Consider the following 20671-nt stretch of genomic DNA (forward strand, 5'->3'; position numbering starts at 1 on the left):
TTAAAGGCAGGGTATCATATGAAAGCAGCCATGCAATTACTGTACAGCATTCTTTGTGGCACACAAGTAACCAACCATCCATTCACGTGAATGGCCACTACCAAACTGTGGCAACTGCAGATTTGTCCATCCAGCTGCCAAACACACTGCGCACCACAATATTAATGACTTCAACAGCTGCTCTGCTACACAGGCCATTCTGATAATCCCTTCTGGCACTAGTTTCTCTGAAATGTGCATGTGGGGATTGTCATTCCAGCACATTGCAAACCCACTGGCCTAAACCTCCACTCATTTGTTTCTGATTGCCTCACCTTAACTTACCATTTCCCTTCTCTCTTCAGTTCACCACTCCTCCCCCATCCTGATTGTGTACTGTCTTCTCTCCCTACTCTTCATGCCGCTCCCTCTCCTTCCATGGGGTCCCTCTCCTCCTCCCTCTTTCCCTCCCCTCCCCCTCCCCCTTATTCTATCCCCTCTGTAATAACACGATTCACGTTTCTGTCGCACTTCACCTAGTGTAGACCGGGAACTGTTTGCTAGACCTGCCCGATGTGAACTGACTGGCCCGGCCCGTGCTGCCGGAGTTGTTGTTGTTGTTGTTTTGCCGGCAGAGGTCGCGTCCGAATTCTTGCGTGCCCTCTGGTGGACGGGACTCTACTTGCAGCCACTACCGTCCGTGACGCGCCGTGCCAATGTGCGCCTCCCGCGATCTTTCTGGTGGCTACAGCACCCTCCCTATGTCTCTCTTCATTACTTTCTCCTGTCCTCCCCTCCCCTTCATTTTCTCTCTGTCCCTTATATGCTCTACCCTTTAAACTCCCTTCATAGCGTGCAACTGCTGAGTTATCTGGCAAAAGGCCTTCTTCATGCTACCCTGGTAACCCTTCCTTTCCTTGTATCGTTCCTTACCCATTCCCCACCTGTATTTACCCAGTAAATGCTTTCAATATTCAATAATTAGTCTTGTTACTACTGTGAGCATGTATGTTTGGGTGTCTGTGTGGTTGTGTGTGTGAAAGTGAGTACCCTTACTAGAAAAAAAAGCAAGAGCTGTTCCATTGTTTCATGTACTTTTCCATTCAGGATTTTCCATTATTGATTTAACTTTCAGATGTTAACATAAAAGATAGGAATAATATAGAATACATAAACACATTAGGTAGTTAAAGTATTTTTGATTATCAGTTAGTTCAGTGTCCTTAAGAGGGTACAAATGATGGTTCTGTATAATGGGTTGGAAATTTCGTTGTGCATTGGGATTTAAAAAGCTCGTCAAGATTTTCCTAGAAACTCAAATTTTCTAATTGAAGTATTTCATCGACTATCATGATATTCTAGGAAAATTATAAATTTTAGTAAGCAGAAAATTTGGAAGCCATCAAAGAAATGGTCACTGTTCGGAATGTGGCATGCGGGGCTGGGGACCAGGTGAAGTGGATGGGAGAGTGGGTTTTGAGGCTGTGGAGAAACGAGGATTGAATGTCTTGCACTGGGTCCAGCTCATTAAGATATCATTAGTGAACCTATACCAGATGAGGGGTTTGGGATTTTGGGTGTCTAGCAAAGTTGGCATAAGAGGATACCTTGTAGGTGCCTATGACTGTGCTGCAGATTTGTTTGTATATTTATCCAGCAAATGAGAAGTTATGGGGAAAGATGCAGTTCTTTTAGGTGTCTAAGGAATGGCGTGGGCAGTTTAAGTTAGTAGGATATTGAGATTGGTAGTGTTTGAAAATGCCGAGGCCATCATCATGGGTGATGTTGGTGTTAGGGAGGTGGCATCAACAGTGAGTAGGGGTCCACGTGGTAATAGGGTGGGGATGGTTGAATTTGTGTGTTTGGTATGGAAAGGTAGGTTGTGAGCAATGGATTGGAGGTGTTAGTCAAGAAGAACCAAAATTATATTTGTGGAAGCTTTGTAACTTTGTACAGTTGCGTGTCCTGGATGGTTAGATATAATGATTTCGGAAACCATTTGGAAGGTGTGTGTGCTCCGTGTAGTTGGGGTGAGGAGGCAGATGCATTTGGGGAAGAGCTCTTGCGATGGGGCTGAAGATTTGAGTAAGAATTGCAGTTTATACTAGACTTCTGGGGAAGTATCATAGTAGCAATGCTTGGAGACAGAATAATCAGACAGTTCGACTACTGTGTGAGGCTGCTTGCTAATGACTTTCCTATTTATCTAGAAATTATTTGTGTTTATGATGTGTGTGTCACCCTAGTAAATCCCAGACGTCTGTAGAGATGATTGATAGACAATATAATAAAAATAATAAAAACTATTGGAAGAAAAAGCAAATTCATGCAGCTGACGATGGTAAGATGTCTAATGAAGGGGTAGTACTAGGTAGAGGGAAGAAAATATTCCCTTTGTCAAATTGTATAGTACCTGGATATTACAAAGTGAGAAACATAACTTAGACTGACTAGGTTAGAAAAATAGTAGTGATGTGAATATTGAAAAGTAGCTGCAAAGACGCAAAAGAATTAGCTTATCTAATGCTAGTTTGACCAATATCAGAGCTGGCCGGGGTGGCCGAGCGGTTCTAGGCGCTACAGTCTGGAACCGCATGACTGCTACGGTTGCAGGTTCGAATCCTGCCTTGGACACAGATGTGTGTGATGTCCTTAGGTTAATTGGGTTTAAGTAGTTCTAAGTTCTAGGGGACTGATGACCTCAGAAGTTAAGTCCCATAGTGCTCAGAGCCATTTTTTTGAACCAATATCAGAATACAGAGGTTCCTATTGGGATCACCAGCAGTCATACATTGGGAACAGACAAATTAGAAGTGGTGCAATAGCATGATGATTGATAAATCTGCAGTGTACTTAGCTGGGCTTGTAGTACTGCTGGAGAGAAAAATGAATTAGCTTAGGTTAGGAAACATTACAGCATAAGAGAAGAAAATCTTGACTATGTACTCTTTATAAAAGATACTCACAAAAACCTTCTGGAAATGACATTCAAAAATTTAATTTTCTGTGTCATTCAACATTATGTAAGAAGATCACACTTCGCAATATCAGTACAGTTCTATGAGATTTTGTTATGAACGCTGTTGGCAATGTCACGAGATGGTGTTTGTTCAACGAAACAGTGTAACATAATTAGCTGTGATGGCTCTTACTAATGTTAAATATTTTCTCTGTAATTTATTCCTTTCTTTGCAATCTTGAATTTTAAAAATTCAAATACTGTATGTGCCAATGAAATAACATCCAAATTATAGCTATAACCCTAAATAATTCTTGTCTTCTTGTTGTCATTTCAGCCTGCCTGCTATAGATGAGACTGTTTCAACTGTGCTTTTCTTTTTCTGTGTGCATGGGCTTCAATGTGACGCCAGTTCTATGACATACATTTCCTATGCTGTTTCGTCCATACGTCAGTCACATTTTGACAGTTTTTAGTTTATCTTTGCTTCAAACCAAGATGCTCTTGGAGTTTCTTCTTGTTTGGAATGCATTTCTGGATGTCATTCTTGCTGAGAAAGTACCAGAAGATTTAGTTGCTCAAACTTGTAGAACTTGTATCAGCAATGTGACCATAGAAAATGATCCTCCTCCCATGAATGTATGTAATCTTTTCTACATGGGTGTAGAGTTCACCATTGTGCCATCTTCTGAATTAACTATTTTCTTTAATTGCTCCAAGGCATGTAGGATTTTTCTAAAGATATATCATTTTGTTATTTCTGATTCTTGATCAGACTATTTCTATTCATAGCAAGGCATTCAATGACAGATATGGCCTCCAAGCATATTACTGTGCAGTAATGGAGTATCTGGGTGTGAATGGATATTGGTATCTTTTAGACATTTTTGGTTATTTAATATGCAGTGTTTATTTTCTCACTCCATGATGCAGACACCTCTTTCTTGGAGGTGTTGGAATCCATCCACTCTTCTAGGTATTTAAGTTTCTCCTTTCATTTAGCTTCCCCTTCTTTTACCTGTAGTGCTCTTGCTGACTTGGTGTACATTATAAATTCTGTTTTCTCAAAAGAGATCTGGAGTCCAATCTTTGCTGTTAGTCTCTTCAACTCATTGAGTTGTTTTGCAAATGTGTACAGCAATCAGAAAAAATGAGTTGCCTGCAAAAGGTAGGCAATCAGCTGTCAAACTGATGTTTTTATTGGTTAGCCTGATATTTACCACTTTTTCCTTTTCTCCACTCATGTATGTCTACCCATATAATCTTCAGCATTCTTCTGTCACTCTGCATTTCAAAAGCTTCTGTCTTCTTCTTCTTGTCTGAATTGCCAGACACCCACATTTCTCTTCCATACAAGACCACATTCCAGACAAAATACCTTCAGAAAGACTTCCTAAAACTAAAATGTATATTTGATGTTAGCAAATTCCTCTTTTTCAGGAAATATATCTTGCTGTTGCCAGTCTCCGAAATAGAAAAATGCATCTACTACTTTTAATGTCTCATTATTTAATCTAATTCCCTCAATATCCCCTGATTTAACTTGTCTGTATCTCATTACTCTTCTTTTACTATACGAGAGAAGGAAAGTTACTACTCACCATATAGCAGAGATGCTCTGCCGCAATAGGCACAATAAAAAGGTTCACACAATCATAGCTTTCGGCCATTAAGGCCTTTGTCAGCAGTAGACACACACACACACACACACACACACACACACACACAAGCACAACAGAGAGCTTTTCTGAATTGCGCAGGTGGCAACTTTCCCAGCAATACATCCTACGTTCCCTTAACCCTCCTGGCCTCAACCTTCGTTAGTCACTGTCCTCACCCATCCAGCCCCCTCTGTTCCCATTCCAGCACTACACAGCCGTCATTTCACTGCCACACCCAGTCTTTTAATTTATTTTATTTTTATTTCTCTCCTTTTCGCTACTTAGCCCCTCCCCCCTCCACACCTTCTCTCCTACCCTCCGTCTAAACTGCAACACTTCACTGTCCGCCACTCCCACCGTACTATCCCTCCCCCTCCCCACCCCAGCCTCCTCCTTACCCCCACCCAGTCGCCACTCCCATCATGCGCTGGTGCTGCTGCTCGCAGTGTAGTTTCAGCTCTCTGAGACTGCAGATGTGTGTGCAAGTTGCACTTGCATGTGAGTGTGTATGTGTGTGCGTGTGTGTGTGTGTGTGTGTGTGTGTGTGTGTGTGTGTGTGTCTACTGCTGACAAAGGCCTTAACGGCCGAAAGCTATGACTGTGTGAATCTATTTATTGTACCTATAGCGACTCAGCATCTCCGCTATATAGTGAGTAGCAACTTTCCTTCTCTTGTATCGTTACTCTTCTTTTACTTTATTTAACTGGATAGATAAAAAATCTATCACTAAGTGGCGGCAGAACACACACATAAAAGATGGTTGTAATTGGCAAGCTTTCAGAGCCAGTGGCTCCCTCTTCAGGCAGAAGGGTTAAGGGGAAGGAAGAGGGGTGAAGGAAAGGGACTGGAGAGGTCTAGGAAAAGGAATAGATTTCGGGAAAGTCACCCTGAACTGTGGGTCAGGGGAGACTTACCATACGGGATGAAAAGGAAAGACTGATTATTGGAGACAACATCGGACGAGATTTGAAAACCTGAGAGCTTAAAGGCTGAAGGCAGGGTAACACATAGACAGAGATTACTGCTTAAACATTATGCATGAGTTAATAAGAGTGAAAAGCTGAGTGCATTGTACGTAACAGAGGTGGGAGGAGGGCAGTGAAAAGTAGACGGGAGAGACAATGAAAGTTGTAGAAAACTAAAGTGGAGTGAAGCAAAGAGTAGTTACAGTGAAGAAATGGCGAGATGGAAGAAATTAACGTAAATTAAGGGCAGGTGGGTGGTGAGAACCAAGGACATGTTGTAGTGCTAGTTCTCACCTGCGGAGTTCTGAGAAACTGGTGTTTGGGGCACAAGGTGGCTCTACCTTTGATAGTATATGCTTTCCAGTTACAGGGCTGTTATAGGTGGTGGTTGTAGAGGGCATAGGGCAAGTCTTACAGCGGGGATGATCATAGGGATAGGTACCATAGGTTAGGCAGATGAGTGTAGAAGGAACATAGGGTCTGACAATAATATAAGAAGAATATATCTTCTTTTACTTTTGTTGATGTTTATCTTGTAATCTCGTTCAAGACTCTATCCTTTCTTTTCAGCTGCTCTTCCAAGACATATGCTGTCTCAGACAGCATTATATAGCATCACTGGCAAAGCTCAATCTCTTTGTTTCTTCTCCCTGAACATATTTTGTTACCTAAACCAAATTAAGTAATAAAAATATTAAAAGTATCCTGTTTGCTTAATTATCATGTTTACCTTAATTAATTTTGTCAGGTATGGACTCCAACTGGTGGGTCATAAAGCCAGACTTCAGACTTCCTACAGAAGAGGAAATACGTGCTATGGTTTCCCCTGAGCAGTGCTGTGCATACTTCAGTATGATTGCTGCTGAACAGAGGCTCAAGGCATGTGAATGTTTTAACAGCTTCACAACATTTGTCATTTAAATGGACATTTTGTTAATTATGTGAATTTTGTTAGGATGCAGGCTATGGAGAGAAATCAATATTTACAACCCAAGAGGATGATGATGAGGAAATGCAGCTGAAGATGGATGATGAAGTTAAGGTGGCCCCGTGGAACACCACGAGAGCATACATACAAGCAATAAAGGGTAAATGCCTGCTACAGCTGACAGGGCCAGCAGACCCTACAGGATGTGGCGAAGGTTTCTCCTACATCAGGGTGCCAAATAAGCCAACGGTGAGTAGTTTCAGAATAGCTGTGTGCTTTCTAGCACTGTTCTGTGGTCAGTGCTAAATAGTGAATAATGTTAAAATATGGAAAAGAAAAAATAGAAAGTTTTAGGAAGAAACTGAGACAAATGGGTAGGAGGCATCAAGTTTTTGCAATAGTGATGCAACTTGCAGCATTCATTCATATGGGAACAAAATCAGACTTCATAGAAAATTACTAAACCTAATTATTTACGAATTCAGAAGCTTTCTTTCCCAGTGTGTTTCCAACTTATGATACTGCTGGTTCTTCATGCTTGATGCATAACATACATTGTTTTCAACAGTATAAATCAGTAGCTTATTTTTCATTTCTCACTGTTTCCATACAAAATACTCTAATAATGTCCTATGGTATTCTTTTATTCTCTTAACGAATGTGAAATACTCAATGCTTCATTTGATTATAGCTGTAATAAAATGGGTGGAAAAAATGCAAATATTATCCATTTTGTTTCAAAGAGTCTGACAGAAAAGCGAGGTACCAGATGTCTCAGTCTACCTTCCTCAGCATCTTTAAAAATTTGACCCAAAATTTTGGCATGCAGATATATTCGCACTTTTTTAATATGCAACTCACTTCAAACTCTCACAAGCCCTCCTAACTGTAACTCACTCACACCCTCTAGTCCACCACTGTAAGTTGCTTGTATTCATCCACTCCTAATTGTCATTCCTCAATCATTCAACCAAACTTTATCTCCTTCTGTCTCTCTGTCTCCTGTGTCACAGCCACAATCTCCTTCGTTCTGTCATAGTACTACAGTCTCCTTTATCTGTCACTGTCTCCCTCTTGCTCTCTCTCTCATTATCGTTGGCTCACACCCACTTCCAGTTTCTCTTTCTCTTTATTGCCCCCACCCCCACAGCACTGTCTTCTTCCTTCATTTCGTAGCACTGTTCTGTCACTGTCAGTTATGTTCCATTGCCACTGTGTCCCTGTCTTTCTCTCACCACAACACTGTCTACTATCTTCCAGTATTTATTACTTTTTCTTCTCTTTGCCAGTGCCACTGCCTTCTTTTCTCTCAGCATAAAAAGGTACGAATATGTTCACATTCCAAAATTTTTAAGGGTGCTGAGGAAGGTAGAACCAGGCCACTGGTACACCATTTTACAGTCAGATTCTTTTAAATAAACAGAAACATATTCACATTTTTTGTGTTCTGATGGTGTGGGTTCCTGTAGTCATGTCCTAGTTCATGAACCACAGGCAACGTATGAGTGGCCAAGTAAGTGGTCCCGACAGTCGGGATACCAGTTACTTTGGAATAAGGCTGGGCATCTCGGACGTATTCTGAGTCGTGGTCACCTTTGTGCTCATACGGCAAAGACTACCAAATCCACCGGTTAGTCCCTCAACCGTTAGGGGTAAAACCCAATGGGACTCGGGGCAAGTAAGGCTAGCAACCTGCTTCCCTGGTACATTAAATATGATGCTGGCAATAATCAGAGCAAAATGCCTTGGACCTTTGGAGGTGACAGAGTCCCACCTCTAACTGACAAACCAGGGACTCCTAAGATACGACTTGGCAAACAAATGGTAATGAGATGGGGAACTATTAATATCAATTGGGGCTACTCTGGGAAGAAGGTAGAGCTGGCAGAGGCTGCAAGTAAGATGGGGCTGGACATTTTAGCTGTTAGTGACATTCGGGTAAGGAGTGAGAAAGAAGAGGAAGTGGGAGAACACAAGGTCTACCTGTCAGGAGTCAAAGCAGGAATAGCACAATGGGGTGTAGGGCTTTACATCAGGAAAGAAATGGAACCTAGCGTAGTTGCAATAAGGTATGTAAACGACAGACTGATGTGGATAGATTTGACAGTGTCTAGCAAGAAAATTAGGATTGTGTCAGTATATTCGCATTGTGAAGGGACAGATCAAGATAAGATGGATAGTTTGTATGAGGCACTCAGTGATGTAGTTGTTAGAATAAAGGACAAGGATTGGAAATCGAACAGAAGGGTGCGAAAAGGTTATGGGTAAATTTGGAGAGGATATGGAGGCCAACAGGAACGGGAAACAACTCTTGGATTTCTGTGCCAGTATGGGCTTAGTAATCACAAACTCCTTTTTTAAACATAAGAACATTCACCGGTATACTTGGGAAGGCAGGGGAACCAGATCTGTCATTGACTATATAATAACAGATCAAGAATTCAGGAAGGCTGTGAGGTTCACACGTGTATTCAGGGGATTCTTTGATGACACTGATCATTATTTAATCTGCAGTGAAATTGGGATTGTGAGGCCGAAAGTGCAGGAGGTTAGGTCCGTATGTAGGAGGATAAGAGTGGAGAAACTTCAGGATAAGGAAATCAGGCACAAGTACATAACAGCGATCTCAGAAAGGTACCAGTTAGTTAGTTGAATGTAGTCAATTACAGTCATTGGAAAAGAATGGACAAGGTACAGGGACACAGTACTAGAAGTGGCTAAAGAATGTCTTGGAACAGTAGTGTGTGAAAGTAGGATGAAGCAAACAGCTTGGTGGAATGACACAGTCAAGGCAGCCTGTAAAAGGAAAAAGAAGGCGTATCAAAAATGGCTACATACTAGAACTCAGGTAGACAGAGAAAGTTATGTTGATGAAAGAAACAAAGCCAAACAGATAATTGCAGCATCCAAGAAGAAATCTTGGGAAGACTTTGGAAACAGGTTGGAGACTATGGGTCAAGCTGCTGGAAAACCATTCTGGAGTGTAATTAGCAGTCTTCGAAAGGGAGGTAAGAAGGAAATGACAAGTATTTTGGACATGTCAGGAAAACTGCTGGTGAATCCTGTAGATGCCTTGGGCAGATGGAGGTGAAAACACGATCAGTAATGTTTCAGATTTCGAGGTAGAATGGGATAGAATGATGATGGATCACATTTGAGGAAGTGGAGAAAATGGTCAATAGATTGCAGTGCAATAAAGCAGCTGGGGTGGATGAAATTAAGTCGGAACTCATCAAATACAGTGGAATGTCAGGTCTTAAATGGTTACACAGGATAATTTAAATGGCCTGGGAGTCGGGACAGGTTCCATCAGACTGGACAAAAGCAGTAATCACACCAATCTTTAAACATGGAAACAGAAAAGATTGTAACAACTGCAGAGGTATCTCTTTAGTGAGCGTTGTGGGTAAAATCTTCTCAGGTATTGTTGAAAGGAAAGTGCGGGTATTAGTTGAGGACCAACTGGATGAAAATCAGTGTGGGTTTAGGCCTCTTAGAGGTTGTCAGGACCAGATCTTTAGCTTACGGCAAATAATGGAGAAGTGTTATGAGTGGAACAGGGAACTGTATCTATGCTTTATAGATCTAGAAAAGGCATATGACCGGGTTCCTAGGAGGAAGTTATTGTCTGTTCTACGAGATTATGGAATAGGAGGCAAACTTTTGCAAGCAATTAAAGGTCTTTACATGGATAGTCAGGCAGCAGTTAGAGTTGACGGTAAATTGAGTTCATGGTTCAGAGTAGTTTCAGGGGTAAGACAAGGTTGCAACATGTCTCCACTGTTGTTCATATTATTTATGGATCATATGTTGAAAACAATAGACTGGCTGGGTGAGATTAAGATATGCGAACACAAAATAAGCAGTCTTGCATATGCGGATGACTTAGTTGTGATGGCAGATTCGATTGAAAGTTTGCAAAGTAATATTTCAGAGCTAGATCAGAAATGTAAGGACTATGGTATGAAGATTAGCATCTCCAAAACGAAAGTAATGTCAGTGGGAAAGAAATATAAACGGATTGAGTGCCAAATAGGAGGAACAAAGTTAGAACAGGTGGACGGTTTCAAGTACTTCGGATGCATATTCTCACAGGATGGCAACATAGTGAAAGAACTGGAAGTAAGGTGTAGCAAAGCTAATGCAGTGAGGGCTCAGCCACAATCTACTCTCTTCTGCAAGAAGGAAGTCAGTACCAAGACTAAGTTATCTGTGCACCATTCAATCTTTCGACCAACTATGTTGTATGGGAGCGAAAGCTGGGTGGATTCAGGTTACCTTATCAACAAGGTTGAGGTTACGGATATGAAAGTAGTTAGGATGATTGCAGGTACTAGTAGATGGGAACAATGGCAGGAGGGTGTCCACAATGAGGAAATCAAAGAAAAACTGGGAATGAACTCTATAGATGTAGCAGTCAGGGCGAACAGGCTTAGATGGCGGGGTCATGTTACACGCATGGGGGAAGCAAGGTTACCCAAGAGCCTCATGGGTTCAGCAGTAGAGGGTAGGAGGAGTTGAGGCAGACCAAGGAGAAGGTACCTGGATTTGGTTAAGAATGATTTTGAAGTAATAGGTTTAACATCAGAAGAGGCACCAATGTTAGCACTGAATAGGGGATCGTGGAGGAATTTTATAAGGGGGCTATGCTCCAGACTGAACGCTGAAAGGCATAATCAGTCTTAAATGGTGATGATGATGATGATAGGAGAATTTTTGCACTTTTTTTTTGTGCGGGTACCTGAGGAACTGCCCATGTAGTAATGGGGCCTCCATTAGTTCCATGAAGCCCACTGTAGACCACATGACTTGCAAAAATAAAACCAACCAATTTTCTCTATTTGCCTTAACAGAAGGAAATGTGTAATATTCATACTTTGACCCTGTACTGTAGGCTAGTGACACTGAAACAATCCCTCTGTTCGTTATAGAACTGGCCCCTAGCCCTAGGGCTGTCCAAAACACAAGACCCTACCTGTCTTATCACCAATAGAGCCTGAGGTACGAGCACCAGAAAATCTCACTTCTGTGTGCGGTGTTTTGGAAGATGTTAGGCACGCATGCTGTCACGTGCATACCAATTATCTTAGCTTGCAAATAACATGGAACCTACAACTGTGTTTCCCTCACTGTAGATTTTGACATATATTGGTGATAATCCTTAAGTAACACTGATTCTAAGTGACAGTTTATGACTGTCACTTAAGAGCACCAATTCTCTTATTTCTCTGCATGATATAACAGCTATCATCTTACACCAATTCATGATCCATGTGCAAGACACACAAACTATGTTGGTACAAATGAAACTCACAACTATGTTAGTATCCAAATCTATGATCTCATTCGTTACCTTTGTGCTTTTATTAAATTGGATTGTAACAAAAGTTCCAGACATTTCTTTTGCTGCAGAGTTTATTATGTGAATATTACTTACAACAAAACCTATTTATAGCTTCAGTGTTATTTGCTACAACTTGTAGAGGAACAAATTCAGTTTCAGATCCTTTGTTCAGTTACTTTCGCTGACAGAAAATTGACTTAGTTTACTTCTGGGATGATGGCCATAGAGGAATTATGACCAAAGTTTAAACTAATTGTATATCATGCTCTGGAGAAGTGTATTAAGGATTGGAAAAAAAACCACCATGGTTTAACAACAATATTCGTGAAATGCTGAGAAAACAAATCCTGTTCTGCTCTTTTTACTAAAGAGTACTCGCAAAAGATGACAGGCAAACTTTAGTAGAGATTTGTGCATCTGTGAACAGATCTACACATGAAGCGTGCGACAACTGCCACCATCATACCTTATTGAAAGATCTGGCTGAAAAACCGAGAAAATCCTGGTCCTATGTAAAATCACTAAGCAGGTCTAAGGCATCTGTCCAGTCACTCGTTGACCAGTCTGGTGTGGCAGTTGAAGATAGCAAAACAAAAGCTGAAGTTTTAAATTTTGCACTTATGCAGTTATTCACAGAGGAGAATCATAGAAACATACTGTCTTTTGATCACCGTACAGACTCCTGTATGGAGACCATAGTAAAAAGCATCCCTGACAGAGAGAAACAGCTGAAAGAGTCGAAAACAAATAAGTTGTGATATCCAGTTGGAATCCCAATATGGTTTTACAAGGAGTGCTCTATGGCATTGACCCCTTACTTAGCTTTCATTTATGGCACATCGCTCACCCAGCGCAAAGTCCCAAGAGACTAATAGTATGCAGGTGACTCCAGTATATAAGAAAGATAGAAGAATGGGCCCACAAAATTATGGACCATATTCATATTTTGAATATAATAAATTTCCTTGGGACAGAGAAGCTTATGTCAATGAATCAGAATGATTTTAGAAAGCATCATTCAAACAGAACTCAGCTTTCCCTTTCTCCCTCGATATATTGCAAACTTTGGATGAAGGGCAACATGCTGATTCCATATTCCCCGATTTCCAGAGACTGCCCCACTGCAGACTGATAACAAAAGCATGAGTGTACAGAATAGGTTCTCAGATATGTGAGTGGCTGAGCAAAGTAACTGATGATGGTCGAAGTAGAGAGGATATAAAATGTAGACTGGCAATGGCAAGGAAAGCGTTTCTGAAGAAGAGAAATTTGTTAACATCGAGTATAGATTTAAGTGTCAGGAAGTTGTTTCTGAAAGTATTTGTATAGACTGTAGCCATGTATGGAAGTGAAACATGGAGGATAAATAGTTTGGACAAGAAGAGAATAGAAGCTTTCGAAATGTGGTGCTATAGAAGAATGCTGAAGATTAGATGGGTAGATCACATAACTAATGAGGAGGTATTGAATAGAATTGGGGAGAAGAGGAGTTTGTGGCACAACTTGACAAGAAGAAGGGACCGGTTGGTAGGACATGTTTTGAGGCATCAAGGGATCACAAATTTAGCATTGGAGGGCAGCGTGGAGGGTAAAAATTGTAGAGGGAGACCAAGAGATGAATACACTAAGCAGATTCAGAAGGATGTAAGTTGCAGTAGGTACTGGGAGATGAAGAAGCTTGCACAGGATAGAGTAGCATGGAGAGCTGCATCAAACCAGTTTCAGGACTGAAGACAACAACAACAACAACAACCAGGTCAGATTGAAGGGGGATATAGAAACAATTCTGAGGCTGCTAGATTTGTTACTGGCAGGTTTGAAAAATACACAGGTGTTACAGAGAAGCTTCTGGAACTCAAATGGGACACCCATGAAGGACGGCGACTTTCTCTTCATGGAACACTACTGAGAAAGTTTAGAGACACAGTGTTTGAAGCTGACTGCAGAATGGGTCTGATTTCACCAATGTATGTTTCGTGCAAGGACCACAAAGATAAGATACAAAAAATTTCTTGAAGATGGTGGCTTTTATTCCAAGTATAATGTTTTGGTTATACTTAAATTGAAGTTGAGGCCATTGTTGGAGGGGTGCCTCCCAACGTAAGCTGAAGTGGAGGCCCCTCAATTGTACCTGCCTCTCTAGATTTTCTCTTTCTTTTATTATGTTTCACATCTTTATCTGATGTTTGCTACACTCTAGTTTTCACCCCCTTTTAATCTCGGTGATCTTCCCTGTGTGTGTTTAGAAGGGTGTTGTTTATTATGTCATCGTTTTGCACATATCTCACATCAACTGAGGTTTGGGGGGGGGGGGGGGGTTGGGACGTGCTTCATGCTGCAGGTGAGTCTAGAGGGGAGCCCCCATCTGTCTGTGCTCAGCACAGCAGCCTGATTTTGCCTTTGCTACCTGGACATTTGTGCCCTGTTGCTTTTCGTGCACTATGCTAACACAGTTACGCAGGTTTTACTTCTGGTTAATGGCACCATTATGTATCAACTTGCTCCACAAATGTGGGACTAATGATCTTGTAATTTGTTCCCTAAATCCCCACCACCCAGCCAACCAACCAGATGTGTAGTGACATATGAAGAATAGGGAAAGAATGGAGTAATGATGATATGATACAATATGTACTTGTCTTTGTATGTTTAATGGCATGACAAATTTTATAATGGTCATTGCCAGACATATTTTGTAGTGTAGTCAGGACCATGGTGAAGGGAAAGTCATTTGGAAATGTCATAAGATTCAGTAAATATTTGCAGAATTGGGTGGGAAATAGAGAGTGACATTAGATGATGTGAGAACAATCCTGTAAATGGATGGCACAATCTGAGGACGTTGTATCCACATTTTATTACCATATGAAATTGTCCAAGTTGCACAGGCACATTATCCAGAAGGAAATGTTAATATAGGACATGGATCATGTGAATTTTTGAACTGTAGTAGGCAGAGAACAACGAACTGTATCCTTACTTGTTTCTACAATCAGGATAGTATCATGCTGAAGTAATGTTGTATGTTCTTACTGAATCATTTATGTACTGTTATCCTTTTACTGAGATTAGCTCTCTGCAACAAGGATAGAAAAAATACAACATGGGAGTGATCTGTGTGCATACATCTGTTTCAGCAAACAAAAGAAGAACAAGAAGCTCAGCCAAAACGTACTGTGACTGGAACTGATGCTGATCTAAGAAGACTTTCTCTCAACAATGCTAAAGCACTTCTTCGAAAATTTGGTGTACCAGAAGAAGAGGTATATTTTTCCAGTAATTTTTACCTCATGTACCAGTTAAAATTCTGCGTATCCCTTAATATTTCACAGTGCATATTTCAAAATATGAACAAAGATTTGAAAAATAAAGGACCTATATTTCACAAAAGCGGCCTTTTCTTCTTCTTTTTCAAAATTATTTTAAAGTTTTGGCCTAAGTAGCATCTTTTGAATAAATGGATGTATGAACTTAATTTTAATTTCATTTTATTATTATTATTATTATTGTTGTTATACTGATAGATGGCTGCATTTGTTCATAAATATATTGTCTGTTCTCAGTAGGGTTGCCAGATTTCAGTGTGGAAATACGGACTCACATGAATCAACACTGACTTTTTAAAAAATTGTATTTACTGCATATTTTCTTCAAAATGCTCTCAACATAATCAAGAGGAATATGTATCAGTTGAGCTTGACTTCTCAATTGTTTTTCATTAGGCAGCACTCTTATAAAAATAATTGCAACTTTCATCATAATAGAAATAAATGTACAATTCATATTTTATTAGATCAGCTGAACATCTGTTTCACTCATTCCTCCATTTAATGTTCATAATGGAGAAAACTCTCTCCATGGATGAATTGGAAGGAAATACACTCAAAACAAATTTAACTAAAACACTGCACATTTTTGATGTGCCATTCAGTTCTATAATATAGGTCCAGCTTTGTAGTATTGCCGTAGTAGCTAATTTTGGTTTCAAATGTTCACTCCCTTTCCCACAAAACGAATCAGAAAGCATAGTGATCTCTGAATACACATTATCTACAATAAGGATATCGACAATACAAAGTGATTCAGCTAATTTTAAAATATCTTGAAACTAAGGCTATCTCTCTCTCTCTCTCTCTCTCTCTCTCTCTCTCTCTCTCTCTCTCTCTCTCTTTCTTTCTACACATGCACGTCCTAGTGTGAAAAACATAATCTGCATTGTGAAATTTTATGCTGGATGATTAAAAAATATAACTTATTCCATTCCATGATGCGATGATTGGTACAGTTACTGGTTATATAAAAAGTCTATCTCTTTATATAAAAAATGTGTCTTTATGCCTCATGGTCAAAATCAGAACATTTAGTGTATGGTTAAAAGTATGCACTATACCTGGAACAAAATGGGAAAATTCCATATTGTTCTGGCTAAAATCATACATCTGGCAACCATAGTTCTCTCACACATTCTTTACATGTTTACTTTCGAAGATAGGTTCCATCAAATATTGAATAGTACCAGTAACTGAAAACTGCTTACATTATTGTTCTTTAAGGGCAGATGATAAATCTGTTTGAAATTATAACAAATAAAGTACTTTATCTGGAAAGAGTTCACTGCATAATAGCATTTATCAGGTAACTTCATATTTTTATCTAGAGTTTATGAGGACGTGCTGGAAAGTAATGCCTCGAAATTTGCTATGTGAAAACTCTCAAAGTGTTTTAAATAAAACAAATGTTATTAACTTTCTGCATATTTATTGTTCATGTCTACATATTTTCTGCCGTCTGCCACTGGAGGGCTCCAAATTGTAGCATATAATATGGTGGCATGTAATGTAATGAACACACACTCGAGTGCTGTGACATCTGCAGCAATTCAACACCTTGGGTTCACTGTCATTGATCATCCTCTATACAGTCCCAACTTGGCTCCATCCGATTTTCATCTGTTTGCAAAATGTAAAGAACACCTTCAGGAACTTCACTTTGATAGTGAAGAAATGGTGCAAGCAGAGTTGAGGCTGTGGGTTTGTGGACAAAGTCAAACATTCTACAGTGATGGTGTCAAGAAACTGGTCTCTTGTTGGGAGAAATGTGTTTGTCACCAGGATGACAATTTTGAGAAATAAATGTAGAGACAGGAAGAGTAAGGATGTAGAATATTAACAGTGTTTGTTTTATTTGTAGTGGAACAAGTGCAATGGGATATAAATTATGCTAATTATGCTGTGAAGTTGGTTCACCACAGAAGCGTAGTGAGGTGGACAGGCTCAAATTGTAGGGACAGTAAATATAAAGACAGCTTCCATATAAAGACATGCAAAAATGCTCTGAGAACATCAGAGTTTATGGCTGAAAAAGGCTGTAAGCACCTATTTTCCAAGGAACTTGAAAAATCACAGGCACAAACAGAACCAACTAAACTGACTGTACATTTATCTCATAGAAGGAATGAAAGTAGAAAATTCTATAAGGGTGAAAAGAAGAAACCTGAGAATACAGACTGTAAGAAAATGATATGAAATCTGGCAACCATGAAGCACAATATAATGGACAGCCTGTGGTTATACTTCCAGGAAATCCCCCAAGATGTATTACTGCCATATTATACAGCAGAATTACAGATGATTGAACCCACACTTCAAGAAGAAAAAAAGGTTATCCACTGCTACACAAGCTATGGTATTACATCTGAGCTCATGCGGAAGGGAGGAGTTACACTTCACAAAAGAATACACTCTCGTGTGGGTTTAATGTGGGAGCAAGGAAAAAATTCGAGAAGCATGGGTCACTGGAGGTTTCTGCCCTAGTTCTAGAAGCCTAAATGTAAGGAGGGGATAACATATACTATGCCTTTACTGAAGTATTATTCCGTCGATTGTAACATTTAAAAATCATGTCTGGAATTTTATATGAGACTTAGTTCTACACTCAAAATAGATCACATATTTGTGCAGAGGTAGATATGTGAAAATGTATATGAATGTAATATTGACCTCCACAGTCTCTTTGTGGACTTCAAGACATCTTTTGAGAGTCTTAATAGAGGGCAAATGTTGAATGATATATCGTGATTGAGCACACCAGCCAAATACGGTACACTGATTAAAGCAACCTTTGTGGCATTTATAAGAATGAAAGGTGCAGTAAACACATCATTTAACACCAGCAGTGGGTTCTGCCTCAACCATAATGCTTTTTAATCTGATATTAGAAGTAGCCAGTCGTAATCTACAGATATCTGATAATATTGATGTCAAGTCAACAGAGATGTGTGTGTGTGTATGCTGATGATGGTGCTATTGGCAGCATAAGAAGAGTTTCATTATAGAGAGCAATGACTAAGCTAGATGAAGTAGCACAGTAAAGGTGACTTACAATTAATAAATCTGAAAGCAAATACATGCAGCTCACAAGAAGGGCAGATAACAATGTTGATGAACAATGTGTGATGGATCATTTTGCACAACAAATCGTAATGATGTGGAACTAGTCATTTTACATTCACATTGCAAATTAATTTGTAAATGTGGCTACAAGCTGATATTTATGTGCTGTTTTTATTTTATAGTATAATGGATGTGAATTAGTAATTCCTGTGCAAACCTTTTACACATTACAATAATAGAAATTCTTCTACAGAACAGGAATTGTCAAGGAGAAACATTTTCCATTTTTTTTAAATTTTACTTTGCTGTCTGTGAGACAGTTTATATCACTAGATAAGTGATCAAAATTTTTAGTTGCAGCATTGTGACCCTTTTCTTGTGCTAAACACAACCTTAATTTGGAGTAATGAATTGTAATTTTTTATTTTGGTGTAGTAATTATGTACATCAGTGTTCCTTTTGAATTGTAGTGGATTATTCACAACATACTTCATGAAGGAGTGAATATACTATGAATCAGTGGTCAGAATGTCTACAAGATGATCGTTGTTGAGCTCCACACATTGTACAAAATTGTTAAGGCTGTCGAGGCCACTTTTTGACAAATTGCCTGTTGGTGTCTGTCTCAGGTTCTTTGGCCAACATTTGTTTGATGATTTTTCTGATGATTCACTTTTGTCAAAGCTTCACTATCCGTTGCTGGTTGTGGACTGGAGACGAGTCAGTGGCTACAGATTATATGTACCTGGTACACCAATGTCCAAGGGCTTTTCCATGGTTGTTACCGCTGCAGTTCTCCTCGTGCTCCCTGCAATGGTCATTCACTGCAGGTCCGAATACTGAATCAATTCACCTTGAAGCTTTCCTCCTCCTTTGTGAAGCTATTGTGGTGTTTGCATACTTCTATAGGTTCCATGAATAAGCGGATGCGAGACTCTTCTCAAATTTTACTATGTGGTCAGTGTCACATAGTGTGTACTCTGCCACAGCCTATTTCTAAGCCTGCCTCACCTGCTACACCGCTTATGTTCAGTGATCCTGATATGTATTGATCATCCAGTCACCCCAACTTTTCCACATGTACATGGTATACAGTACATTCTTGACATTGCAAGTGAGTCCTCTTTCTCCTTTGCCGACCTGAGACATGGTTTGATCTTCTTTGTCAGTTTATAAATAGTCTTCATGCCATATTTGCACAATACATGGCTGGTTCTGTTCATCACTCTGGGAATTCATGGCAGATGGGCCGTACCCAACATATCCTTTTCCAAAATGTCACTTTACGAAGTGTTTGATTCTGTGACACTTATTATGCAACTGTTTGACTACCAATTGCTCCTGAGAACGCTTTCCAGGTGTTGCACCTCACATCTGATGTGCTGCAGCTCATATATTCATCTTGCTCATATTATGAGCATGTTACTCATGCCTCTTTTCTGGTCCAGATGGTGATATGGTAGTTTATGCAGGTATCGGTCACACATGGACTGGGAAGCTATAGAAATACATGAACATGACAATAGCTTCAACAAGAAAGAGAAAAGTCTCAAGGTGAATGGATTCTGGATTCCTGTCCTGCAGCGAATGACTGTTACAGGCAGCAAGGGAAGAACCACAGCAGTAATGACTGCAGAAAAGCTCTTGGACATTGGTATGCTCAGAGCTTGACTCCAGTCCGTCACCAGCAGTGGAAGATGAAGTTTTGACGATGTCAGCCACTTGTGGTGGCGAAATGTCAGAAAAATCAGCAAACAAACGTCGACTGAAGAACCCGAGACAAAAGCCAGCATGGTATTTGCGCACATATATTACAGCACGTTTTTGAGCAATGAAGAATTTCTTTTGTAAAGGTGATTTAGCCTTTAACATTATTTCATTGACATTATTGAATGAAAGTATGTCACCTTACTGATTTGTCTCTCCCCATGATTTACAATGAATCTTAAGTGCAAATGTGGCTGATCTAAGATGTTTTAGGAGTTCCGAAACATGTTTTTCCAGTTTAAATCCTCATCAGTATGGACACCTAAATATTTTGAAGTTTTCACCCTATTTATTATTTCCCCACCATGTGTTACACTGATGCAGTACCCCTTGATGTGCAGAACTGAATATTCTGTATTTTTTCAAATTGAGGGTGAAACTATTCACAGAAAACCAGTCAATGGTACTTTTAAGAACCTTGATCCCCAGTTCTTCTGTTTCTGTATGTATACTTGGATTGATTAAAATACTGGTGTCATCTGCAAAAAGAACTCATTCTTCTTGTTGTGTGTTAGAAGGAAGATCATTTACATATATGAGGAATAATAGTGAGCCAAAAATTGAGCCTTGGTGAATCCCATATGTGATTTCTTCCCAATCACAGTTACAGCCCTGAACTATATTGGTTGCATTAATAAGTACAACTTTCTGCATTTCTTTGGTAGATATGACATT

At 39.8% G+C, this 20671-nt stretch overlaps 1 protein-coding gene across 1 annotated transcript in view; it reads left to right on the forward strand.

Moving 5' to 3' along the window:
• LOC126480802 (transcription initiation factor TFIID subunit 1) overlaps positions 1-20671 on the forward strand; it is a 241206-nt gene that overhangs the window by 140261 nt on the left and 80274 nt on the right. The window contains exons 13-15 of the mRNA XM_050104121.1: positions 6314-6444; positions 6521-6742; positions 14975-15100. Coding sequence (XP_049960078.1) covers positions 6314-6444; positions 6521-6742; positions 14975-15100 — 479 coding nt within the window. The remainder of the gene's footprint in view (positions 1-6313; positions 6445-6520; positions 6743-14974; positions 15101-20671) is intronic.

This window comes from Schistocerca serialis, chromosome 5, assembly GCF_023864345.2.
Source record: "Schistocerca serialis cubense isolate TAMUIC-IGC-003099 chromosome 5, iqSchSeri2.2, whole genome shotgun sequence".
Taxonomy (NCBI): Eukaryota; Metazoa; Arthropoda; class Insecta; order Orthoptera; family Acrididae; genus Schistocerca; species Schistocerca serialis.